This window comes from Sycon ciliatum, chromosome 1 (genome assembly GCF_964019385.1).
Source record: "Sycon ciliatum chromosome 1, ocSycCili1.1, whole genome shotgun sequence".
Classification (NCBI taxonomy): Eukaryota; Metazoa; Porifera; class Calcarea; order Leucosolenida; family Sycettidae; genus Sycon; species Sycon ciliatum.
Window position 1 is genome coordinate 31,993,942 of NC_088643.1, and position 26,962 is coordinate 32,020,903.

The following is a 26,962-nucleotide window of genomic DNA, read 5'->3' on the forward strand; positions in this document are numbered from 1 at the left end:
TCCGTGGTCATGTCAATAATCAGTGACTCTCCGGCTCTTTTCAAGTCGGTTCTTCTTCGCCCTCCATCTCGTCCTGTTGCAATATTTTACTTATCTTTCCTGCATGCACTTCACGTTCGGTAGGGACTCCCAAACCTCGATTTACCTAAGATCACCTACTTGATTCGAAAGGATCCACCTGAAACCACGCCAATTTCATAAATCGAACGTGTAAAGTACAAATTTGCGATTTATCAGTAAAATCGCCGCCATGTTATTAGATGGCCGCGGCTGAACAACCGTGCCCCGGACAAATGTGCCTTTATGAACCCTCTAGAGTAACTATCGGACTGTATTTTCGTTGAGTGGCATGAAAAAACACGAAAATCTACAAATGAGTAGGGGCGCCACTTTTTCACTGGGGGGGGGGGGGGGGCTGAATCAGAGTAGGAGGACGCTGCGCCTCCCCCTCCCCACAGTAGGAACCCCTTTTATATATCAATAATCTCACTGTGTTCTCCCCTCTCTCTCTCTCTCCCTCACTCTCTCTCTCTCGCTCTCTCTCTCTCTCTCTCTCTCTCTCTCTCTCTCTCTCTCTCTCTCACTCTGTCTCTCTCTCTCTCTCTCTCTCTCTTCACTGTGTGTGTATGTATGTTCTGTGATGAAGGTGCCACGTGTGGATAAAGAATCTGCTGGATGCATTAGTGACTGCTGGGGCATGTGACCGAGCATCCATCATCAATATCTGGAAGTCCAAGCCTAAGTGTAAGCTGCTCTCTAACATGTGCAATAGTAGATGTTGCTGTTGCTGTTGCTGTGTACCTACTTCCCCATTCAGTACTAATGCATCACTCGCAGGCAGTGGATGGCTTCTCATCCTCCGCACTACTACACATCGATGCTCTCCTTCATAATTTATGTTCTTTTCACTCACATCAGTATACGCACGTGTGGGAACGTGCATGTGTGTGTATGTGTGTGTGTGTGTGTGTGTATGTGTGTGTGTGTGTGTGTGTGTGTGTGTGTGTGTGTGTATGTGTGTGGGTGTGGGTGTGCATGCGTGTGTGCATGTGTATGTGTATGTGTGTGCGCGCACGCTCGCATGTATTCATCCCCTTTGTTTGTTCAGTTTTGCTGGCCGAATACAAGGCATGGCTTCCACAGTCGCAGCATGCCAGTCTGCACATGGAGTGGCCACCGTTGTCCAAGGCAGCAGACACAGATGTACACTAACCTTTGACAAAGCTGGACAAGAGCAGCGCCATGGCGACATGGGAACGTGGTTTTCAGAGTCTGTACATGGAGTGACCACCAGCAGCAGCAGCAGCAGCAGCAGCAGAGGTATCTTGTACAGTCTGTATCGGCTATAGTGTACCCTTTTGATTTCCTCGATTTTATCATTATAACCAATGCATCACTATATGCGATACGATCGATTTTTTTCGATCGACACATGAAAGGCAAGGAAATACTTCCAGCATGGCGTTTTGACAAATGAGCATGCTGCATAGTTGACAGTGCCCGCATTTCCATAAAAAAATTCTGTTAAGTACATGTACATGTATCACTATAAAATAAGCAACGTGAAAAGAAAGTAAAAAAATAGGGCCTTTGATATTATTGCTCCATGTATTTTAAAGTTATCACTATAGCCGATATATTCTTATATCCGGTCACTCTATAGCCGATACAGACTGTACATTGTTGTGAGTACAAGTAGCGGCAAGTGCAGTGCCACAGCAGCACAGGAACATGGTTTTCGGTAGACCAAAACAAAGTCATAGTGTGGGAAAGAAAATGGCTGGCCATTCTTCTTCTTTGTTCCTTCATTCATACATGTATGGGTGCACTCTACTGTGCCACCTCCGCCACCGCCTTGTACAGGGCATAGTGTTGGGTGCACAGCCGCTGCTGCTGCTGGCAAGAGTGTGTGCGGCAACTTCCACAGTGTGGTCGTGTGACCCCCTGTTGCGGACTTTTTTTGCCGACTTGATTGGTTGAAGTGAAGATCACTGTTGAGTTCTATTTTCCTTCTTTATCTTCTCTGGTGGCAAGCTTGCTGTTTTCCACACACAGTGAAGAAACTGTGATTCTTGCATGTATCCTACCCATTGGACTTCCCTTTGGATTACCATTGTCACTGACACGTCACTGACCTGTCACTGACCTCTCTTGCTCGCTCTACATCTGCTCAAGAACCTTCAAGCAGCATGCCCCAGTAAGCACAATTTGCTTCCTACATTGCATGGCTAGTTTGTATGTTCACTCTGGCGTCGCATTATGGAGTTGTATAAACCTAATACATGGTATTGGGTCATATTCACCAAGAGCACAGTTGCTATGGTGAGTGGACATCTTATCCAGGTGATTTTTTCATACAAGCCTGCACTCATGCCGACGATTTGATAATGATATCAGCCATGATGAACAAAATACTGGGCTAAAGGTGAAACCTGAAAAGTGTCAAATTGTTTTTCCTGAGAAAAATGCTTTTGTACTTGATACCTGTGTAGCATGGTGTACAGTACCGTACACCAAGTTTCAAAATTGCGCATGGCCATGTTGTGGGTACGAGGAAGTGGGTGAAAATCGCATTGACACACATTGGAGTTTATATATTTTTTAATGAACAAACATGACCACCAGCCTGCGCTTGTGGCTGGCCATATTGCCATGAAACTCTGAGTAACAACAGCACACATTTCCCGCCATAATGAACTTGTGTCGCAGGCTCCTCTTGCCTTGAGCACTTTCACAAGTCAACGGTGACTCTGCTTTGCGATCGCCAGTTTCTGTAGTGCCCATACAAGTACACTCAAGCCCCTTTGCCACTTGCTTTTTCACCTACTTTACCTGTTAGTGCAACAAGTCTAAACCTGAGAGACTGTTGCTACTCAATATGTACATACTGTCACAATCACTCCATGCAAACTTATCAGCAATATAGACTAAAATTGGAGTGCTTTACGAGTTTGCAACAGAAAAGGGAGATATTCCCTAACGTTAAATCATCGGGAGAGAGAACTAAGTCGTATTGATTTCTATGAGTACAGTGTACAGCGTGTTGTCTGCCGCACACGAGTTGCGATGGAACGCTATAGCTCGTAAAGAATCCAACAGGCCAAGAAAATCCCAGCACATGTACATTACATTAGATTGTACATATGTACTACAGGACTTGGAGGGAGTTGTGCATAACCGACGTAAATTCACATTCTGCTCCCATATACAGGTGATGTGTGGTTGAGACTGTGCCCACTTGATTCCTTCAGTCTATGATCATACTTCCAAGTACTGTACTTCCAAGTAGTAACTAGGCAAGTGCATGCTCAGCCTGTGTATAACAATGGCTGCTGCCATGCAGGGAGTAGTAGCCCAACCTTCCTAGCCCTGCTGCCTTGGAACACGGACAGGCAGTTCACTATTGTCCTGTGTAAGTTTGAACGCTCTCCCCTCCACTGATTGAGTGGCACACTTTGGCTTATGTACACTGTTGATACTAGCAGATGCTGTGTAACCATCAGTGTAACCATCAGTGAGTCTTTGCTCATCTCAGTGCGGCTGTCCTGCTTCTGCTGTGTTACAAACTGATCGTAATGTCTTCTGCAGTCTTGTCGGGACAACAGTACCTTCAGAGAGACTGAGTAATGTTGTGTGTATGCTGAGCGGCAGGTACATGTCCCTATTGACTCTATTGAGTGCAGTTGCATACATGTAGGTAGCGTGGTGCATGCAGATTCCACAGCATTGCACTAGTGGTGATGTAGAATGCTAGAAGACAGCCAAGCAATGCCAGAGCACCCAGCAGAAGCCGTAGCATGGCTGGAAAAGACGTGTAGATATTGGTCTCCGCCACTAACCACACACGATATGGCAACTTCCGTAACTGAATGAGAACATTGGAGCTGGGTTGTGATAAAATCATTGACCAGTCTACCACCTCATCAGACTCTGAATCACTTGAAGTAGTTATGTCATCCTGTGAGTCATCTTCTCCACTACCTCCCGGCCCACCGCTGCTGTGTTGTAGAGATCCGAGTAGACGATTGTGCTCACTGCTTGCATTGCCAGCAGCAGTCCTCTTTGCAAGCTGTTCGTCAACTGCCAAGCCATGCTGGTAGGGCTGAAACTGGTGGTCAGTGGTGCTCTCCGAAAGCTGGCGACTACGAAATCTGCTTGGCGAGAACTGAACCTTATTGCGCATAATGAGCGGACTCTGACAGAGTATGGCTACACCACGCAGGTCATATGTCAAGTCAATGTCCTTCCGTTTTGTGAGCCAAATGGCCGTGTAGATGACCACTTGTGCAGCGAGCTGAACCATGGTGACAAAGTACATACCGAAGAAAGTCTGTGCTTTGTTCTTGACATCCAGTTGCTGCACCATGGAATAGAAGACAAGTGAGCCGAGGAATATGACTGTGATGGCTGCCGTCCACACCTCAAACAATACCGCCAGCCACCAGTTACTGATATATGATGAGAGGTAGTATGGCACATGGCGTGTGTGGCCCGTCCTGGAGTTCTCCCGCAATCTCTCTAGCAATCCTGCCATGGCAACTGTGATCATCACCACCCAGATGTAGTAACCCCACACGGTCTCACACCATGGCTGTCCACGTGCCATCCAGCTATAACTGTGCATGTACCAGCCAAAGCTGTACGGCGCACTCATCAGACAGCCAGTGACCGAGAACTGCCAGCCGTAGCCCATGTGATAGAGGATATAGCCTTGCGGTGATGTCCATGCCAGTCCACGCAATGCCATGCCAGCATAGTTATGGTAGAAGACGCGGTACTGTGGCCAGCCTTCCTCCTCACGTCCGATTAGCCAATCAAAGATGCCTTGACGTCTGGACAGCAATCATGCAAGAATCAACACAGATAGTGCACCAGAATGAATGGGTGAATCACAGTGCATTGTTACATGGTAATTTGTAGAGAGGTTAAGATGCACGTTATTTCTGACGTAACGCGAAAGTTCAGCTCGCGTTATTTGGCTCACGCGTCGAAAAACAACTTGAGTTACCTGCAGCTCACGTCGAAATGGTTTCGGACCGGATAAAGATGATTCTCTGGAGGCGTGAAAGACATGCAGCAGTAGTTTAGGACATACAGCACACTTGGCGACATTAATTTTGTACATGTGTACTGTCAGTACAGATTCTGACATCCATTCTGAACAAGTTTGAGCGTTTCTCTTGTCAACAAATCGCGTTTGCATCAGCTCCCAAGAGTATCCAACTCCGCATGAGTTACGTGTGCTACGTCAATAGCGAAAACACATGTCACAGGACGCACTTCAGAGCCGTCTCTACGCATTCACATGCAGCAGCTGTCACGAGCACCTGACTAAGGTATGGGTTATTAGATTCACCAGCCTTTGAGTAGTAACGAGAGCACATTCCGTTGAGAAGCCACGATCACTGGTAGATCTGGGCTACACACCTGCTGACCTGCATTGTGCATGGTATTGTACAGGGTATTGTGCAGGGTATTGTGCAGGGTATTGTACAGGGTATTGTACAGGGTATTGTACAGGGTATTGTACAGGGTATTGTACAGGGTAGTGTACAGGGTAGTGTGCAGGGTATTGTGCAGGGTATTGTGCAGGGTATTGTGCAGGGTATTGTACAGGGTATTGTGCAGGGTATTGTGCAGGGTATTGTACAGGGTATTGTACAGGGTATTGTACAGGGTATTGTGCAGGGTATTGTACAGGGTATTGTACAGGGTATTGTACAGGGTATTGTGCAGGGTATTGTACAGGGTATTGTGCATGGTATTGTACAGGGTATTGTACAGGGTATTGTGCAGGGTATTGTACAGGGTATTGTACAGGGTATTGTGCAGGGTATTGTGCAGGGTATTGTGCAGGGTATTGTACAGGGTATTGTACAGGGTATTGTACAGGGTATTGTACAGGGTATTGTGCAGGGTATTGTACAGGGTATTGTACAGGGTATTGTGCAGGGTATTGTACAGGGTATTGTACAGGGTATTGTACAGGGTATTGTGCAGGGTATTGTACAGGGTATTGTACAGGGTATTGTGCAGGGTATTGTGCAGGGTATTGTACAGGGTATTGTGCAGGGTATTGTACAGGGTATTGTACAGGGTAGTGTACAGGGTAGTGTGCAGGGTATTGTGCAGGGTATTGTGCAGGGTATTGTACAGGGTATTGTACAGGGTATTGTACAGGGTATTGTGCAGGGTATTGTACAGGGTATTGTACAGGGTATTGTGCAGGGTATTGTGCAGGGTATTGTACAGGGTATTGTACAGGGTATTGTACAGGGTATTGTGCAGGGTATTGTACAGGGTATTGTGCAGGGTATTGTGCAGGGTATTGTACAGGGTATTGTGCAGGGTATTGTACAGGGTATTGTGCAGGGTATTGTACAGGGTATTGTACAGGGTATTGTGCAGGGTATTGTGCAGGGTATTGTACAGGGTATTGTACAGGGTATTGTGCAGGGTATTGTACAGGGTATTGTACAGGGTATTGTACAGGGTATTGTGCAGGGTATTGTACAGGGTATTGTGCAGGGTATTGTACAGGGTATTGTACAGGGTATTGTACAGGGTATTGTGCAGGGTATTGTGCAGGGTATTGTGCAGGGTATTGTGCAGGGTATTGTGCAGGGTATTGTGCAGGGTATTGTACAGGGTATTGTACAGGGTATTGTACAGGGTATTGTGCAGGGTATTGTACAGGGTATTGTGCAGGGTATTGTGCAGGGTAGTGTGCAGGGTATTGTACAGGGTATTGTACAGGGTATTGTACAGGGTATTGTACAGGGTATTGTGCAGGGTATTGTACAGGGTATTGTGCAGGGTATTGTGCAGGGTAGTGTGCAGGGTATTGTACAGGGTATTGTACAGGGTATTGTACAGGGTATTGTACAGGGTATTGTACAGGGTATTGTACAGGGTATTGTGCAGGGTATTGTGCAGGGTATTGTGCAGGGTATTGTGCAGGGTATTGTGCAGGGTATTGTACAGGGTATTGTACAGGGTATTGTACAGGGTATTGTGCAGGGTATTGTGCAGGGTAGTGTGCAGGGTATTGTACAGGGTATTGTACAGGGTATTGTGCAGGGTATTGTACAGGGTATTGTGCAGGGTATTGTACAGGGTATTGTGCAGGGTATTGTACAGGGTATTGTACAGGGTATTGTACAGGGTATTGTACAGGGTATTGTACAGGGTATTGTACAGGGTATTGTGCAGGGTATTGTACAGGGTATTGTGCAGGGTATTGTACAGGGTATTGTACAGGGTATTGTGCAGGGTATTGTACAGGGTATTGTACAGGGTATTGTACAGGGTATTGTGCAGGGTATTGTACAGGGTATTGTGCAGGGTATTGTACAGGGTATTGTACAGGGTATTGTGCAGGGTATTGTACAGGGTATTGTACAGGGTATTGTGCAGGGTATTGTACAGGGTATTGTGCAGGGTATTGTACAGGGTATTGTGCAGGGTATTGTACAGGGTATTGTACAGGGTATTGTACAGGGTATTGTACAGGGTATTGTGCAGGGTATTGTGCAGGGTATTGTACAGGGTATTGTACAGGGTATTGTACAGGGTATTGTGCAGGGTATTGTGCAGGGTATTGTGCAGGGTATTGTACAGGGTATTGTGCAGGGTATTGTACAGGGTATTGTACAGGGTATTGTACAGGGTATTGTACAGGGTATTGTGCAGGGTATTGTACAGGGTATTGTACAGGGTATTGTGCAGGGTATTGTACAGGGTATTGTACAGGGTATTGTACAGGGTATTGTGCAGGGTATTGTACAGGGTATTGTGCAGGGTATTGTACAGGGTATTGTGCAGGGTATTGTACAGGGTATTGTACAGGGTATTGTACAGGGTATTGTGCAGGGTATTGTACAGGGTATTGTGCAGGGTATTGTACAGGGTGTTGTACAGGGTATTGTACAGGGTATTGTGCAGGGTATTGTGCAGGGTATTGTGCAGGGTATTGTACAGGGTATTGTACAGGGTATTGTACAGGGTATTGTGCAGGGTATTGTGCAGGGTATTGTGCAGGGTATTGTACAGGGTATTGTGCAGGGTATTGTACAGGGTATTGTACAGGGTATTGTACAGGGTATTGTGCAGGGTATTGTACAGGGTATTGTGCAGGGTTTTGTACAGGGTATTGTACAGGGTATTGTACAGGGTATTGTGCAGGGTATTGTGCAGGGTATTGTACAGGGTATTGTACAGGGTATTGTACAGGGTACTGTACAGGGTATTGTGCAGGGTATACACTATGCACTATAAAGTGCGCTTCCAGCAGTTGTGCACCACGCGATGTGAGGTTTCTCCACCAGTGACCCACATGCAGAGTTGCACACTCTCAGGGGCTTATACGCATTCTGCCCCCCCCCCCCCCCCCCCCTTGGCCTTATCATGGCATTCATTATTCAAGTAGCATCACACGTATATGTATGTACTGTACTTACGATGACCAGCCATGTTCCTGTGTGGTGACATCAAAGTAGCATCCCCAGCCAATGATCAAGCTGACTGAAGTGACCGTGGCAACAACAGGAAATGGCCGCCAGCTGAGTGCAAACAGGCCCTGGACAGAAAACATGGCAGCAGTTCTTGCAGAATGCACTGATATACATTCAGCATGCCTCCAAAGACTCCAGTGGCGTCTCGACGGTTTTGTACTACACACAAGCGCACGCATCATTTTATCATGTTAAAGTGAAGTGTAAGATTTGCCTATCTACAGCTGTGCTAGGTGAAGCCCGATCCAAGGTGCATACATGTATTTGGTGCCCTGTATTTGCACGGCCTCTGACACCCTGCAAGTGGTGTGAGTGCTACTGGTCGTACACATGTACAAATGCAGTGATGTAACCTATAGCTGGGCTCTGCTTCCGGACCGTTGTTTAGCCCCATCTGCATTTCCTCCATCTGCTGCCTTGACTCTGGCACACGGCCTTTCTGCCATACAACTTTTTGACTGGACACGTGCAAGTAGATTTTTTCAGCAGCCTGTGATCACGGTTTTCAAAACATGTACAGTCAATAATTCTCCTCCCCCCCCCCCCCCCCCCCCCCCCCCGTACTCTGATAGCGCACCACTCAACTCATTTCCAATTTTCGTGTTTTTTCAGTTCACAAAAGGAAAATGCAGCCACAAATCGATCGTACCGGCCGGGTGCTTGTGCCCGTACGTTGCATTTTGTGTGACAACTTCAGACAATTTATTATATTGTACAAGGCAATCTGGGTGGAAAAATGAATGGAAAAAATGAATGAAAATGGAAAAATGGGTGAACTGTTTGTCCCCCCCCCCCCCCCTACATGTTTTTTTTCCTGGGGTGCATGGTTCCATGCAGGGAGTCATCAAATATTTGACGACTCCCTGGTTCCATGTCATTCATTGTCATTAATTTTGAGGTGAATCATTGCGACATCGGGCATTGCGCACGTTTCTCCCTACACAAAGTAATAATAGTACTGTTACAGGATTGCTAGTTGCTTACCACGATAGCTCCTGTCGGTAGTCCCACCATGGCCCTGGCTAGGATATGGCGAGACCAGTACCCACCAACGGGCGTGACCGCTCCACCGCGAGCCCGGTTCAAGTAGCCACCGACAGCACTGATGCAAGCAATGCCCACAACTAGTGCTAACGTACAGGTGACTTTACGCAAATGTTCCAAGCGCTGGTTGGTCCCATGTCTATGTTGGCTGAGATGTCCAATACTCGAACCCACTGCTCCTCTCCTCATCTTGCCGCCTCAGCTGCCCGAGTCACCACTAAACGATCCCAGTTTATTTGTCTTCGATTTCTGCTACCAAAATGATGCCTTCAGCGGGTCAAGCGTTACAGGATCGCTTTGTGGTCGTCGCTCATCGTGATGTCCGATGCAATGAATTACCAACAATACATGACGGGTGCTATTGGCCGGTACGCGTATACGAGGTACATGTACAATCCTTGACCTTGTGTCATTCTGACTCCGCTTTTATTTTTATAATTATCATTATTTATACTGGCTGCTGCTAGGGAGTAGTAGATCTACTCCCTGCATGGCCGGCTAGTACTACATAGCTAAGATTACACAGTTGACTCCTGATATCACGTGCAGGAAGTTCTTTATAAATGTAGCCATTGACAGTATGAGTGCACTTGCACTTGGTTTGCATGCGGACCTACGATTATGGTTGGAAATAAACGAAAACTGTTCGCTGTAAAGCCGGGTCAATTTTATAATTATGGGTTCAAACAGGGACTCCGGACATGAACACTGGTTCACTGCATCACGAAATTCGTTATAATGCGAGTTCGTTATAATGTGAGTTCGTTATAATGCGAGTTCGTTATAATGCGAGTTCGTTATAATGCGAGTTCGTTATAATGCGAGTTCGCTATAATGCGAGTTCGTTATAATGCGAGTTCGTTATAATGCGAGTTCGTTATAATGCGAGTTCGTTATAATGCGAGTTCGCTATAATGCGAGTTCGCTATAATGCGAGTTCGCTATAATGCGAGTTCGCTATAATGCGAGTTCGTTATAATGCGAGTTCGTTATAATGCGAGTTCGCTATAATGCGAGTTCGTTATAATGCGAGTTCGCTATAATGCGAGTTCGTTAATCGTTATACATGTAAATGGAGTCAACTGTAGCCAGTGCCGTATTACAATCGTCGCCAAAAATCAGACCAATGCTGCACATGGTGGTCGACTACCATGTGCAGCATTCACCGGATTTTTTTACGCCGATTGTATATTGACTATCCATGGATACCTCAATAGACTTGTGATCCCACACATCATGTAGCTGCAAACCAAGCATCAGTCCATCAGTCCATCAGTCCATCAGTGTTGAACTGCTTGGTTTGCAGCAGTACATGATCAGGTAGTGAATAGAGCATAGTACAGTAGTATTATTATGATTTTCGGCATGTACACTATGTACACTATGTACACTATGTATTCACCGCCATTTGACAGACAAGAAAAGCAAACAACCTAGAACGGATGACCAAGAAGTGTGCCGGGTAGGGTAGGGCAGGGACAGATGATAAGAGACATGTGCCGGGTGTGGAGAGCAGGAGCACTGATGAAATCTGCGACTTTTCTCGGAGTGACCCCCCCCCCAACTGTGCCAGAACACTGCTTGTCTGTGAAAAATGTCGGCTTTTCTGAGTGATGAGGTGATCGTGTAGCAAGATCTCTTCACTGTTCTTTGCGCTGGGAGTCCCAGCAGATCAGACAAGACTCAAGACCAGTGAATCATGGCTTGGTCAATACAACATTGTTCATTGAACAGCGTGGGAACTAAGAGAACAAGTTCAAGAGAATCTGACTTGGGGAGTATTATGCCTGTGTGTGTGAAAATAATACTGCTCCTACGAAATACTGTAATCGGGCATGGGGCTAAGATATGAACATTGTCATTGGAAAGTGCAATGGCAGTAATAGTAGATGCACTCTTCAGGACACACAAAACCATCACAAAACACCGAATGCATAAGTAAAAGTACAAGTATAAGTATGGTCATTTGCTTTGCCCGTACAAGAGGCTTTTCAAGTACAAGTATGGTCATTCAACTTGGAAACGCTGATGTGAGAGCGGTAAGCTTGAGTAAAAAAATTGAAGGTCAACATCGGTCAAGGATCAAGAAAAAACGAGCGGTGCATGAATATAATCTAACAGTGACATATGCACAGTACACACACACACACACACACACACACACACACACACACACACACACACACACACACACACACACACACACACACACACACACATGTGTACACACACAAGCGCGCGCGCGCACACACACACACAGCACACAGCACACCATAACATTGTCAATACATGAACGTGTGCATGTATCGCGATGTGAGCAAGCAGGGTCCGCTACTGCCTGATGATTGTGCACACGTGAAACTCGGAGTTGAATAATAATTTTCCAATGATCTCTCTTTGTTGTGAAACATATCGCAACATCAGTTTTCTCAACCAAACAAAGTGCTCAAGAATATATTGCTAGGCTGTCTTGTATGCTATTGGGAACATTCACAGACGTCCAGGAACCTCGGTGCTGTAAGATTCCAGAAAGCAGCCACAATGACAAGAGACCCAGTTATGAGACATGCCAGCAAGGAGATCACACCAAGTACAAGACTAAGCACTGCTGGTAGCGAGGTAAACAGGAACTCATCAGCGAGTAACCAGACCTTGTACGGTACAACCTGGATGATGTACTGAACATGTGGCGACCCGGCTGTGTCTGTTGAAAATGCTTCATCCCAGTCTATTTCACCGCCTTCACTAGAGTCAGAATCATCAGCTTCGAAAGTCTCCGCAGGAGCCGGGCGGCTGCTAGAACTAACCGCGCTGGACTCAAATGGCAGAGTTCGGTGTTGCTCAGCATTTGGTGATGTGCCTCTTGATATGCCATTGCTGTACGGTGCACCTGCATCACTGCCGCCTACTGCATCCCGGTCTCTGGATGCCGCAGCCACACTGCGTATGAAGCGGCGCGTTGAGAAGTATACCCGGTTGCGCAGGATCAGTGGACTTCGGCACAGAATTGCCACAGTGCGCAATTCATATGTCAAATCAATATCTTTTTGCCGTGTCAGCCAAATTGATGCATACACCAACATCTGTGCCACAAACATTGACGTCGAAACTGTAAACATGCCAAAGAAGGTCTGGCCCTTGTTCCGAACATCTTTCTGCTGTACGAATGAATACCAGATTGTGGAACAAATGAAGACCAGGCTTAGCGCTGCACACCACACTTCAAATAGGATAGCTAGGCTTCGGTTCATAATGTACACTGACAGATACGAGCTTGTCTGTTTACTGGGACCCTTGTGATACTTCTCCTTGAGTTGCTCCATGAGACTAGCCAGCGATGCAGAAATTCCAACCGCCCATATCCAGTAACCCCAGATGTACTCGCTCCAGTTTGTACCCTTGGTCATGTGACCAGCCGAGGGCATGACATAACCCAGTGCATAGACAGTGCTCATCAGTGCACCACTTACGGCGTGTTGCCAGCCATAGCCTAGATGGAAAAGTATGTAGCCTTGCGGTGCAGTCCAGGCAAGGCCACGCAGTGCCATGCCAGCAAAGTTGTGTGCAAATATCCTACCAGTGGACCAGTCCTGCTCCTGGCGTCCAATGAGCCAGTCAAACACACCGGATCGCCTGTGAAGAGAACAAGCAGATTGACACAAAGACACCGTTGAAGCCGGATGGGGCAATCATACTCGGGGATGTTCGCTTGCCGGGGCCAATTGTGTCTCTGAAGACGAATACCCTTTGGGATACGTGATCCACTTCATACCATTGCATACTGAGTTGGAAAGATGGTGCACATTGATCTCGCTCGCGCCGAAGGGCACCAGAGATGCCAACGAACAGCCCGGATGGGATTCTCCCAAATAGAAACATTGCAGTATACAGGAAACTGTTATACGGAATTACGATTAGGAGTGTAATTGGAAGTACCAGGCTCACAGAGGTTTAGCCTATACGTTCTTGGGTGTGCATGAGCAAATCACATACCAGTCAGTTGTTGATATACATGTGCGGCATTAGTACTCGTACATGTAGGTGTGCTTGACTTGTAAGTGAACGAGTCTACAAGCCAGGGTTCTAGCCAAAGGGGGTAGGGGGGGGGGGGCGCAGCGCCCCCCCCCCCCCCCTACTCTCTTTGCGCGCCCCCCCTGTGAAAAATTGCCGCCCCCCTACTCATTTTCCGACTTTCGTGTTTTTCATGCATAGATGGTTCATAAGGCACATTTTGTCTGGGGTTGAAGTCAGGGATTCGCCCCATACGTTGCATTTGGCGTGGCAAGACAATATTGGAAAGTGGAAAAATGGGATATAGGGTAACTGTTTCCCATGCCCACCCCCCCCCCCCACCCCCTACTATTTTGACCTGGCTAGAACCCTGCAAGCCATGTGGTCCCTTCCCCCTCCCCCCCCCCCCCCCCCGCCTCCCAGGTCACTGAGCAGATAAACATCTAAGGCAGGACTGTTGAAGTGGACACTTTTCGTTGAATGCAGTTAACTAGTTGCATTGTGTTGACTTGACAAGTAATAGATGGATAAGCGGAGGGAGGGTCTGGGTTGGCACTTGGTACTTTGTACACGCATAACTGCAGTGCTTGAAGTGTTCAGTTGTTAGGCTCAGTGATTCAGAGCATACTAGCCACACGTGACAGTTCAGTTGTACATGTACCTGCACAATGTGACATACACACATACACACATACACGCGATCATGCACCGCTGGGTGTGCAATGCTAGTATGCAGTAGTGAGCACTGTCAGGCTACTGAAGAACGGAGTGCGGAAGAGTGAACAGGCTGGTATTTAACCAAGCACAGCATACTACCAAGCACGGTGACTCAACTACCCATAGACTGACTGTAATACATGAAAGTAACAACGGCCTAGGCTAGGAGGGCTAGGAGGCAGACCGCCCAGTTCTTTAGCACCCAACAATACTGTAGGGCGACCGATGAGAGAGGCTTACGCGGGGTATCCTGTCTTGTCAAATGCCACATTGTAGTAGCATCCCCAGCCAATGAAAAGACTGCAGGTCGTCAAGGCTGCCACGATGGGAAGAGGCTTCCAGCTTCCCGCGCAGATTGCCTGCAACAAGACATCAGTGAAAGGCAGACCATGACATGAGGACTAGTAGCTACTAGTAATTTTTACTTTTAAGAAGACATCATTGAAGGGCAGATACTAGTACCTCGAAGTACTTGTAGCATGCAACAAGACATCAGTGAAGGGCAGACGCTAGTGACTTGGTCACGTGATGGCCTCAGTTAGTTAGCCGAAAACGGACCTAGAGTGGACTACATGACTACATGCTATTACGCAATGGCACTCAGACTGTCACAATCAGCCTCAATTTAAAAGCCTCGGGCATGCAAAAATTCTCGGGGCAACTAAGGCACATGAGGAGTGAGCTGTAACATGCACTGTATCTGATACCCATTCACAGCATGCATGGTATCTGAGTCACCCATTCCATACCTCAACTGGCAGCTCAGCTGCTGCAACTGCATCATAATCTTTCACTGATTGAAACAAATCTTTCAAGAGTCCTTTCCTCTGTCCAGCTGTCCCCAGCCCTACAGTGTGGCGCGCGCGCGCGCGCGTGTGTGTGTGTGTGTGTGTGTGTGTGTGTGTGTGTGTGTGTGTGTGTGTGTGACTTTGGGGATTTCAGGGGGTGTCGGCCGTTGGGCGGTTCAATAGCCAGTTGAATCATCTTTCCAAGATTCCTTTTGAGTCTCTCTCCCCTCTCCCGGGGAGACCCACGTGACCAGTTTTGGCAGTGAGCAACAAGTACAAGTACAAGTGTGTGGGTGTGACTGTGTGTGTGTGTGTGTGAGTGTGTGTGTGTGTGGGTGTGTCAACCTGTTGGAAGGCTACCTTCTTGCCAAAGCATTTGGAAGTTGGACTAGTTTCGGTTCCACAATCCAGTGTGTCGTTACTATAATAATTATAGCTTTCATGGCTGAGGTTGTTGGTATGTCTGTTGGCTCTGGGTTCCCAGTACTCAGTAGCCGAGGCTGGTTGGTAAAGTAACTCCAATTTCACTTCAAGGTACCAATGCATCTAGTGTCTGCTTCTATCAAAGCAGCGTGCTGTCTATACTGGTTACCCCAGCAAGTGTAGGGTGTGCATAGGTAACTGTCTTGGCCGTTTTATGCCGATGTACTCCGTGTGGTGTAGACCAGGTGTGCATTGGTGGTCGATTCACATGGAAGTTCACCAGTTGTGTGGATTAGACAGTTATCTGGTGCAAGTCTTGATCTGTCTCATTCAGATCTTGTTCGCTATCGTTGCTATAAGAGAAAATCTGTGGGTGCACATCCAGTGCATTTGCAGATTTGCGTGCTTCTCTTGCGACGGGCGTATACATGGTACATGGTACATGGTGTGTGTGTGTGTGTGTGTGTGTGTGTGTGTGTGTGTGTGTGTGTGTGTGTGTACGTGTGTGTGTGTGTGTGGTGTGTGTGTGTGTGTGGTGTGTGTGTGTGTGGTGTGTGTGTGTGTGTGTGTGTGTGTACGTGTGTGTGTGTGTGGTGTGTGTGTGTGTGTGGTGTGTGTGTGTGTGTGTGTGGTGTGTGTGTGTGTGTGTGTGTGTGTGTGTGTGTGTGTGGTGTGTGTGTGTGTGTGTGGTGTGTGTGTGTGTGGTGTGTGTGTGTGTGTGTGTGTGTGTGTGTGTGTGTGTGTGTGTGTGTGTGTGTGTGTGTGTGTGTGTGTGTGTGTGTGTGTGAGTGTGCAGCCATTAGCAGCAGTGTAGTTTACAGAGTACTACTGCAATGTACACGATGTTTGTACAATGTGTAGTAGCAAGAGTACATGTACTCTTGGTAGTAGTCACTGTCACAACAACAAGCCCTGGTTACAAGCCCTGGTTACAAGCCCTGGTTACAAGCCCTGGTTACAAGCCCTGGTTACAAGCCCTGATTACATTTGAATGCATTTGAATGCGTTGAGTTCTTTGTTTATTGTAATTTGTAGTGTTGTTGTCCTCACATTTTGCTGATTGAAATAAAAACTTTGTATCGACTACAATGTACACGTATACTGTGGCAATAAGTAAAAGTAAATTATCGTGTCCGTTCCCAAAGGGAACTCACGATGGCCTCTAACACCTGGTAAACCCTAGCGGCAGATGCAGCGCCTAACGGTGGGGGTGAGTGGATAAGTCTCACAACCACTGGCACAAGTGCCGAAAACGACCCCATTAGCTGCATCCATGTACCCCTTGTGCATGGCCACAAGTTCCCAGTTGACTGTGGGTAGCAGCACGGCTGGAAACCCGCTCCCAGGCAGGACTTGAAGCCGGTACCTCTCCGTGCGGCATCTCAATCATGGTCTTTGACCAACCCACTGTGGCAATGGACGGTTGATAAACTTCGCGATTTCATCAACAAATTTGAAGCCCAGCGTCATGCGAAACTTACTAAGATATCATGGCAACGTGGTGCAAACCAAACGCAATCTAAAGCTAGTCGAGAAACCCAAGGCGCATCTTTTTCTCTGAATGGAGACTGGAGTGCACTACACGTAATGGACTACTACTACTGGTGGATGATCTTGTGATTGTCTGCGAATGTACATGTAATGTATGATGCCACTTACCATGATCACAGCAGTTGGTACCGCTACAGCTATTCTACTGAAGATGTGATGGTACCAGTAATCGTCGTCGTGCTGTATATAATCGCCATCGCCGCGCACGTGGTTCAGATACGCTCCCAACAAGCTGCACGACAGTATGAAGGTAAGAAGTGCGATGCTGGCGAGGATCTTTCGACCCCTTCCCGGTGTCAAACTTCGGCTTCGACGATTTCCACGCATACTCCCACCCAGGGTAACTGAGCTAGACTGAATGCGCTCTGCCCAGCAATATCCAGCAGCAACTGAAACAGTATTCGCCACTCAACTACAATAACTATGTCCTTCCGAAGTAAGATTTTATACAATATTCGGACCAGTTTGCCCTGCATCATGATCTAGTCATTGTCGAATGACATGCGTCTTTGACACCTTGACAACAGGGCCCGTTGGGCAAAGGGATGGCTCTGAAATGGAGGCCATGGGGATATGGCCCTTAAGTTATGGGGGCTCCCATCGACGGCATCGATCATCCGACTCTACAAATGCATGTAACCTCCCGTCCTCAAGACTCCTCATCACCTGATCACAGTGTACCGGTACCGGTAGATCTACTCATGGTACATGCACTTGTACTGTATGGTAGACCACTCTACAATCATCATGATTGTATTAAAATATTATGTCGTGCACAGGCAAACGAAGCCTATTTGTAATTGTAGGCAGTAGATTTGCGGTAATCATAGCAGACACGCAGAAATCATGGAAATAGCTCAGGACAGCGAAAGAGGCTCAGTCAGTGTCTTCAACTGTCTTGCCACCATGTACCAGGGAGTTGGTTTATACGACTCCCCCTGCTCGCCACGCTTGCCTTGCCCCCACCATGATTATTATTATTATGCAGGCAAAACTGGTAGGAAGATGATGTCTGCCGGGCCGGGATGAGCAGTAGACTAAACGTCTACCAGTGCAGTACCAGGTCTACTGACTCTGCAGATCTGGTAGATCTACCGCCACCGTTTTTTTACTGATTGAACTCACGTGCCCGTGCACAGGCGATCCATCATTGTACTGATTGACCTCACGTGCGGCACGCGCACAGCTCCAGTGACCAGGGGTGACACCACCAAATAAATAGGTGCTTTCGAGTCAGGACAGGAGGCCGCGAGCGCGAGGACGTAGATCTACACCATGGTACCATTATTTGCATTGTCGACCGGCCTGCAGTGGCCACAAGTATAATAACACGTGCAACGCACTTGTGACTAATCTGGCCGGCTGGCCTCCGCCGCTGGGTTGCCGGGCATTTCTCGCCAGAAAAATACTTCCTCGACCTCCAAACTGTGTTAGTCCTGCTGTGGTACTGTTCGTCCTCCATTCACAGTCAGTTCGGACTGAGAAAGCGCTGCCGGTGTTCTGTTTTGCTGCCAGTATGTCTTCCGCCACTGACACAAACGGCAGCGCGCCGGGCGTAAATTTTAAGCCAAAAGACGTGGATACTTCCTCTAGCAACGCTATCGAGACGCCAACGCCGTTCTACGATGCGTATTCTTCTCCGGATCCTGAGCTCTATATCCAGGTGGGCACTGAGAGAGGGTACTCTCCCAGGATTCCTGCCATGCCGGAATACTGTAGCACCCTGCTCGACTGCGCTGCACTGTTCGGTAGCACGTCGCTAGCGTGCATGTATGGCTGGGATTTCGCACGATCATGTGAGTTCTGGAAGGCTGACAAAGCGCTGACCGACGAGCAGAGAGAGAAAACGCTGATCAACAAAAGATACAAGATTATTGGCCTGGACTTTGCACCGCTGGCGCTGGAGTACAGCAAACGCATGAACATCATAGACCAGGGTGTAGTGCAAGATTTTCGTCACCAGATGTCTGATGATACACGTGCTGCCCTGCAGGAAGCTGATGTGGTGGTGCTACAGCAGTGCACAGGCAACATCTCCACGGACGACTTCAGACTTTGGATCAACACATTTGCCTCAGATCGAACACGCCCCAAGCGCCTCATCTATGACGTGATCCCCGATTACGAAGCGAGAGACATTTCCGCAGAGGCAATGTGTGGCGACATGGCGAACGTGAAACACACCAGTGAGCATCACATGTATCGCCGCAAGACCGACGTAGAGTATGCCAAGAACCCACGCAATGGCTGGCAAATGGAGCTTGTCCACTATACCGTTGACTTCTTGCCAATCAATGCCGACAAGCCCGCGAGCAGCTGAGCCGGTGCGTTTGCTTACATACTATTTGCTGCTGCTGCTGCTGCTGCTGCTGCTGCTGCGTGGTGTTGAGTTATGCACATACCGCCATACCGCGGCCGGTACATGCAGCGGCCGAGATCGAGTACTCCAGCAGTCTTGCACACTGTCACGGTACAGTGTAGCACGGTACAGTGTAGCACGGTACAGTGTAGCACGGTACAGTGTAGCACGGTACAGTGTAGCACGGTACAGTGTAGCACGGTACAGTGTAGCACGGTACAGTGTAGCACGGTACAGTGTAGCACGGTACAGTGTAGCACGGTACAGTGTAGCACGGTACAGTGTAGCACGGTACAGTGTAGCACGGTACAGTGTAGCACGGTACAGTGTAGCACGGTACAGTGTAGCACGGTACAGTGTAGCACGGTACAGTGTAGCACGGTACAGTGTAGCACGGTACAGTGTAGTTGCTTCTCTTCATATCAGTTAGTAGTGCATTTAACTTAAACGGTAATACACTCAGTTCATGATCTTGTGTGTGCACAGTCACAGCGGCTTGCTCCTGTCAACCAACCATCACCAACTTGCCAGAACTGCGTGTCATGGATTAGTGCACATGACCTGTATCCTGAATCATTCATATCTTGTTTGAAGGCTTCTCCAAACATAAGTCATCAGGATACTTTGTTGGGGAGTTTTCCGGAGGATGATAAACGTGAAGAAAGGAATTCAATTGGAGAAGCTAGAGAATAGAACAGATTAGTAGCCGTCGAGCCTCAAAGCATAATCATTACCCGCCCAGCAAGCATATTTGCGGTGAAAATTTGGCTTGGTCAAACTTCGTAAAATTTCATGGATGCAAAACCAATCATGTATTAGAGGAAGGATGAACATGTTATGAGTTACGACTAAAAGACCTTTCTCTATTCAAGGATACGACTGGCTCACCAATGCTCAATGCGGAAAAAAACTACTGATCATTGTTGAATGGCTAGTTGATTGAACGATCGATCAGTGACAGCCTCCTACATGTATAACCCCTGCGCATCCATACGGGTAAAACAACTTGAATCATGTTTTATGTCAGTACCATGCCTTGTCGGGACTTGATGGGGTATCATGAAAGAGTAATATTCAACTTTGTGCTCTGCTTTAAGGAGTGTGCTAAATCGGAGGGACTTTTCTGTGGCCACGTGACATTGTACTGGTGCGTAGACCGTCTAAGGCTAAAGCTGTGCTCACAACTGGCCCGTGTACGCATGAAACGACGCATTTTTAGTGCGTATTTTTGCTGGCTTTTGGGTCGTTATGCGTGTCGAAACATATACATGGAAGGGGACCCGCTAAAACCCGGGACTAGCAAATTTCGGTGCAAAACTGGCCGAATATTAAAAACCCTGTGTTTTGTACTTCAGGAAGTCATCAGTTTATATACTTTATGGTCACCGTGAGTATATCTTGTAGTGCTGATTGTTGTAAGGTGTGTTCTGCTTCATGTTTTCCGTGCTGTGCCGTGCCCGTCATGGTTAGAAGTTGACGTTCAAAGTGTTAGAAGCTGTTTGTCAATGTATACATAAGCCATTTGTGTGTCCAGAAGAACATTATTATTCATTATTTTAAATGGATAATGTTTGGAGAGCCTCCTAAAAGTCGGAGAGGATATAAGAACAGCTCTCGAGCTTTTCGGAGAGTCTCCAACTTTTCCGAGAGGATTTAAGAACGCGCCCTTAGTTTCATGGTTCTTAGTCTAAACGAGACATCCGAGTGGTAATGGGGCTGGTGACTGTGTAGTCACTACAACAACAACTTCAATGTTCAATTTTTTTTAAATAAAATCATGATTCATGAATAACAACAAGAGTAGATATCTACTCTTGATAATAATGATACGTCTTGAGGTCGATGGAATACACACACACATACACACACACACACACACCAGGGGCGTGCTCGCCCCCCCCCCCCCCAACTAGGGGGGTGCACGGGAGCCGAGGGGAGCCCCCCCCGGCAATTTTCTGCAATTTGTTTGCAACCTTTCTTGAATTTTAGAGCATATTTGCATACATTACAATTGCAATTACCCAGATTGAAAATTTTTGGGGGGTGCACGTGCCCATCGCCGAGCACGCGCCTGCACACACACACACACACCTTTGACGCTATTAAAGTAACAATTTACAAGTCTGGAGGTTGATGGAATACACACACACACACACACACACTCGTGACACATGGCTGGAGGCGATGATAGTGATGCTAACGCAGAAAGAAGCCATACTAACTTGTGCTGGGATTGCACTATTCTATTTCAACAGCTTACAAGGCTGAAGAATTAACAGCCACTACTAGTATTCAGCCTGATCTACACCACACAGCTATTAGAAGTAGGAATTTAGAAGTGGCTTTTTCTGGCCAGTGAATCCCTACTTCTTGCTGTTTGTTTTTCCCCGCACGCACGTCACACCACATACTCTGGCACGCACTGGCTGTTGGTAGCCACCCAGGAGAATGAAAGAAAAGTCAGGATGAGTCTGAGAGAGAGAAGAAAGACGTGTGTGACCATAATGGTCGAGAATCAAACCCGCAACCTCTCGATTGGAAATCGCTGCACATGCCACTGCACCATATGGTACATACACATGCACACACACACACCTTACTTCTGTTCAGAAGTTAACACAGAACATGTAACACTAAGTAAGAGCACTAGAAGAGTAATTTGAAATAATACCTATTAAAGCTGTCTATTGATGCAGACAGTACTACAGTTGAGCGTCATTAGACCCATGCCATGCCGCACCAGAAGCAAGGTGGCAATCAACTAGCCTAGCCTACAATTGCAATGCACAACATTAACGCCATTGCTGAGGAGTTAATAGTGGCCTCATGAATGTGCTTCACAAGTCCTTGAGCACGGATATGCTAGCGGTACTTAAATAGGGCTCATTGTTACTCAAGAGTTTAATGGTAAAAACCAATCATCAGACAACAAAGAAGAAATATTATGATAAAGATTGCACAGAGAAAGCATAGATTGCTCAATCTCCTAAATACTATCATATTATACTATATGATGGTACTGGATCTGCAGGCAGCTAGCTGATGGTAGAATGTTGGAATTCCACTTCTCCTTCAGGTCCTTCAGTTGAATAAGAACAAGTTATGACAACTTCCCCTGATCTCGAGGTGCATTAGAATACGCTGGTGTTAAAGTGTCCCGACATGGTGGTTCTTGAATAGATGCAGTGTTTAATATCCAAACACATAGCAGCTAAGCTCTTCCCACCGTAGGTCATTTCATACTTTCTTCATACCGGCAATATATGTTGGCCGTTTGCATCGACATCATGATGATGTCATGATCACATGGCATATTGGTGTATTTCTATCAGTGCTGATCACTGACCACTGTTCAGAAGGACGATCCAGGCTGAGTGAGAAACTCCACTTCCTCTGACGTCGACTCGCGGCCCAGCAGCGCATTGCGATGTGGAAATTTGCCAAAGCGCTCGACAATGTCCCTGTGCTTTATGGCGTACTCCAATCCAAATGAAGCCGCAGATGGTGTTCCTTCTGAATCGCACACATCACGGTAGAGCTGCACGCACTGGTGCTGATCATTCAACTCCTCACTATGCATGAACGGTAAGAAAAAGAAACCCGCACGGGAGAATGGGAGACACTTGTGATAGTCCTTGTCCACTGCATGCTTGGCTATGGCCAACGCTGACACATCATTGCCATACATATCGCCTGTACCACGGAACATATTTCTGGAAAACTGATCCAGAACAATTGTCAGTGCCAGGCATGATTCAGCACCATCTTTCCAGGAGTTGAGTTGTCCAGCACATGCCTGCTCGTGTAACTGGCTAAACTTCGCACGAATTTTCTCATCCAACTCCGGATTAGTCTTATAGTGCTCCTCAGGAGCTAGGGAAAACCAGAAATCCAGCACTTCCTCGGGTGTAGTGGCAGGGGAGGTCATCGTATCGGCAGAAAAATTCAAATGTCGTACAGTTGAAGAGAAGGATGCAGCTGGTGCGAAGGGGATACCTCTACGACTCCAAGTCAATCTTGGGTGGAAACTATCTGAAACGAGTGGCTTGGTCCCAGACAGAACTGAGATATGAGGGTTGAATCTCGCTATTCTGATAATGTTTCTCAGAGTCATACTCATAGTCATACCAAGAGTCCATAACTGGGTTATGGACTCTTGGTCATACTCATACGAGAATTTTACCGGAGTGTCTTTTTTCAAGTACGCCTCGTAGATCTACTGTAATTAGTTTTTGTGTTCGACCTAGCAGTAGCATGCTCCGAGCTCCGTGCTGATTCCGACATCAAGCCATCACATCACTGCATCAGATATCAAACCTACGGCCTAGTCAAAGAAACTGGTTGCCATGAAACAAGAGCTGTACGAGTACTGTATAGGCTAGTATTTGGAAAAAAGCCGAGGACATCCTCCTATCGGACACATCTATGACTATGTACGAAAAAGCCGACCTTACCCTTACCCTAATCCCTATGACTGTATGAGAAGATGGTCGAGAACGTTCTACACGCAGAATGTAAGACTCAGAGCATGGATAGCAAGCTATTGGAATCTATTCTTCCCAAATGCGCCAAGTAACTAACTTTCCTGAGTGGTACGGGTTGCCCAAGGACCACAAGCAGAAGCTGCCATTACGGCCTGTCGTATCGGCATGTGACAGCCCTGTCACCGGCGTTTCCATCGGAACGCATTCTCCAGCAGCTATTAAATTCAGTTTGTCCCAGCGCACCTGGCCAACACGACTGAAGCCATCGGCCATATCTGCCAACAATGCCCTGGTACATGGTAGGAACGCCCCAGAGGCAGAGGGTGTTATAATAGTAACGATGGATGTCGTGGGACTCTACCCCAGCATTCCTATTCGCGAGGGTGTTGAGGCAGTGGGAGACGTGCTGCAACAACATTCTCCGCTAATCAACATGTTTGGCCTGTCGGTGAGTGAGGTGCGAAGTCTCCTCTTGTTCGTACTAAGCCACAACTATTTTCGGTTTGGAAACCAAGTGTATCACCAAGTTGGCGGAGTAGCTATGGGCAACAACTTGGCACCGCCATTTGCCATCCTGTTCATGCACACGTTGGAGGCCCGGCTTCTGCAGATGTCGCCGCTCGCGCCGCTCATGTGGATACAAGCGCTAGTAGTAGTAGTAGTAGTAGAATTTATTATTTTGATAGGGAAGGCTACATTGACGATGTGCTGGTCATATGGAAGAACTTGTTCGATTCATCCAACTCTTCAACTCTGCACATCCGAAAAATCAAATTCACCTTTGAGACAAGCGAGGTGAGTGGTTTGATCAACTACATAGATGTGACAATATCGATCAATGAATCTGGTCATATCGAACACAAGCTGTACCAGAAGCTATGCAGTAGCAGGTCACTATAGATTACGCATCGGCTGTTCCCTTTCACATGTAGTTGGCTGTCGCATCTTCCCAATTCCTCAGGGCGCAGAGACTTTCATCAAATCCCCGCATGCGTGCAGAAAGTGAACAAATGATTTATGAACAACTTCGACTAAACAATAACCCATGTAGAATGATAGAAGAAGCACGCTCAGTATCCAGCAAGCCAAAGCGCCGTCGACTCGTTCTTGAAGAGCAAATCCATGCTGTGCGTTCCTGAAACTGCCTTACAAGTCTGGTCAAGTAACTGTCACATCATGCTGCTCATAAAGCCATCTGAAAATACAACATCCCTGTGAGACTTGTGTATGAGCATACCGGTAGCTTGAGGCGTACACTGTGTCGTTCCGCCTTGACTCGACCGATGTGCGTCAAAGGCAGGACCCACTACAGCCAAGGAAAAGAGGTCGACCAAAGGGTCCGTGCTTGACCTGCATGTCAGGTGGAGAGAATGTCTCATGCAGAAGAATGTAGTATATGAGATTAAGTGCAAGGAATGTCCTGAACAGAATGTCGGCGAGACTGGTTGCTTCCTTGAGAAACGGCTCGAGGAACATACCGGTAATGGTGAGGCGAGAAGGCAGACAAGAGACAAGCCATGGGGAGACCATTTCCGTACGAACCACCCAGATTGCAATTTGGTATGCGGTCAGAGTGCGTTCTCTGCAGTTGCCGTTGTTGCCAGGGAGCCAGATAGAGCCCGCCGCAAACTACGTGAAGCCATCGAGATCCGCGACACTAGGCCCCACGTTAACACCGGCACCGGATGGGAACTATTGTAGGAGAAACAAATAATTATTTGGATGATATCAACTGTTTCCTTCATAATAACTGAATTGGACAATCATTATAATGGAATAGCCACAGAGCCGTCATCCCTGAATACGAACACTTACCGTATTTTACCGGTTGTAAGTCGACCCCAGTTATAGGTCGACCCCCGTATCCGGAGGTCTCAATTCTGCGTTTTAACGTTTTCACCCAACGAAGCACTACCAACCACTCCCTGCTACTAACACATCAACAAATCATGTAAACATTCCTTATTGGAGGGTATAACGTCCCAATCCTTGAAAAAGGCCAATAAACTGGCAAACATGTGTACACATGGTGCACTCACTCATGCATGCAGGGCAGGTCATTTTTTGTAAGATTCTGATAGTTCCCGGTTATAAGTCGAATCCCGGTTGTAAGTCGACCCCCACCCTTTCTCCTTCTATTTTTAGTCGTAAAAGGTCGACTTACAACCCAGAAAAATACGGTACACTTGGGAAGCTTCCCTCACTGCCATGCCCGTCTTGCAGTATGCATGCACGAAGTGTAAGACATACACTGTAGGTGTGCAATACATGTACAGGTGTTAGGAAAGTGAAAATGACTCGGAATCTGACAATATGCTTTGGTTCCGGTGGTGATTATCTCACCTACACCTTTGAAGCTCAACTCGCTGTACCTGTCATTCGTATTGCGCCAGATCATGCTGTGTTTGGCGGTAGGATTTGTTCTTACGATATGTTTTGGTGCTGGCGTTAATATATGCGGGATTATGCTGTTTTGGCGGTAGGACTTTTGCATAAAACTGCTTCTTTTTGGCTGACATGGCATCATTGTTTCATTTCGTAGTTCGTACCTGACGATGGCAATTTTGCCGAAACGTTGTACATAAAAGGAATCGGTTTGGTTTTGCAGTGCTGTGGGAATGGGTGTGTCCACCCTACTTCTCTCTATTGAGGATTTTACCAACGATAATCAATCGGAAAAATAGACACTTTCGTACAGTGAGTCATGTACATGACACTACATAGCTACTACCAAGAGTACATAACCGCCCCCGAGGGGGGTTATGTACTCTTGCTACTACGTATAATTATGTAGAGTCATAGAATCTAGTACTGCACTGACTGATGACAGTCGGTGGACCAGCCAAGTCTTGTACGAGTTCTACTACATGTACACTCTTGACTTGAGTCTTGATCACCACGATGTTCTAGAAGCGAACTCTCCATGAAATCGGGGAAACCCCAAACCGAACCTAGTTCGCACCCAGCAACTGAGCAAGCGGTGTTGATCTCTTGCTATGACTCAGTGCAGTCAGTCAGTATGAGTATGATATATGACCAAGAGCACATGATGTACTCTTGCCGTCTTGGTAT

At 47.1% G+C, this 26,962-nt stretch overlaps 4 protein-coding genes across 4 annotated transcripts in view; 1 reads left to right on the forward strand and 3 right to left on the reverse strand.

Moving 5' to 3' along the window:
• LOC135823166 (probable ATP-dependent RNA helicase DHX37) overlaps positions 1 to 2,306 on the forward strand; it is a 65,889-nt gene extending 63,583 nt beyond the window's left edge. The window contains exons 32-33 of the mRNA XM_065336011.1: positions 647 to 744; positions 1,109 to 2,306. Of these exons, the coding sequence (XP_065192083.1) occupies positions 647 to 744; positions 1,109 to 1,212 (202 nt within the window). The 3' untranslated portion in view covers positions 1,213 to 2,306. The remainder of the gene's footprint in view (positions 1 to 646; positions 745 to 1,108) is intronic.
• Positions 2,307 to 2,800: 494 nt separating this feature from the next.
• Positions 2,801 to 9,980, reverse strand: LOC135823176 (uncharacterized). The gene is made up of 3 exons (XM_065336023.1): positions 9,498 to 9,980; positions 8,460 to 8,578; positions 2,801 to 4,832 (listed from the first exon to the last, which is right to left on the reverse strand). Exons 1-3 carry the CDS (start codon positions 9,744 to 9,746, stop codon positions 3,671 to 3,673), a joined length of 1,530 nt encoding a protein of 509 aa, XP_065192095.1. The 5' UTR covers positions 9,747 to 9,980; the 3' UTR covers positions 2,801 to 3,670.
• A 1,281-nt stretch (positions 9,981 to 11,261) lies between these two features.
• On the reverse strand, positions 11,262 to 17,654 carry LOC135823184 (uncharacterized). The gene is made up of 3 exons (XM_065336032.1): positions 17,156 to 17,654; positions 14,526 to 14,644; positions 11,262 to 13,190 (listed from the first exon to the last, which is right to left on the reverse strand). Exons 1-3 carry the CDS (start codon positions 17,372 to 17,374, stop codon positions 12,035 to 12,037), a joined length of 1,494 nt encoding a protein of 497 aa, XP_065192104.1. The 5' UTR covers positions 17,375 to 17,654; the 3' UTR covers positions 11,262 to 12,034.
• Positions 17,655 to 22,006: 4,352 nt separating this feature from the next.
• Positions 22,007 to 23,546, reverse strand: LOC135823196 (uncharacterized). Its single transcript, XM_065336043.1, has one exon. The coding sequence runs from the start codon at positions 23,530 to 23,532 to the stop codon at positions 22,759 to 22,761; it is 774 nt and encodes a 257-aa protein (XP_065192115.1). The 5' UTR covers positions 23,533 to 23,546; the 3' UTR covers positions 22,007 to 22,758.
• Positions 23,547 to 26,962: the final 3,416 nt, after the last annotated feature.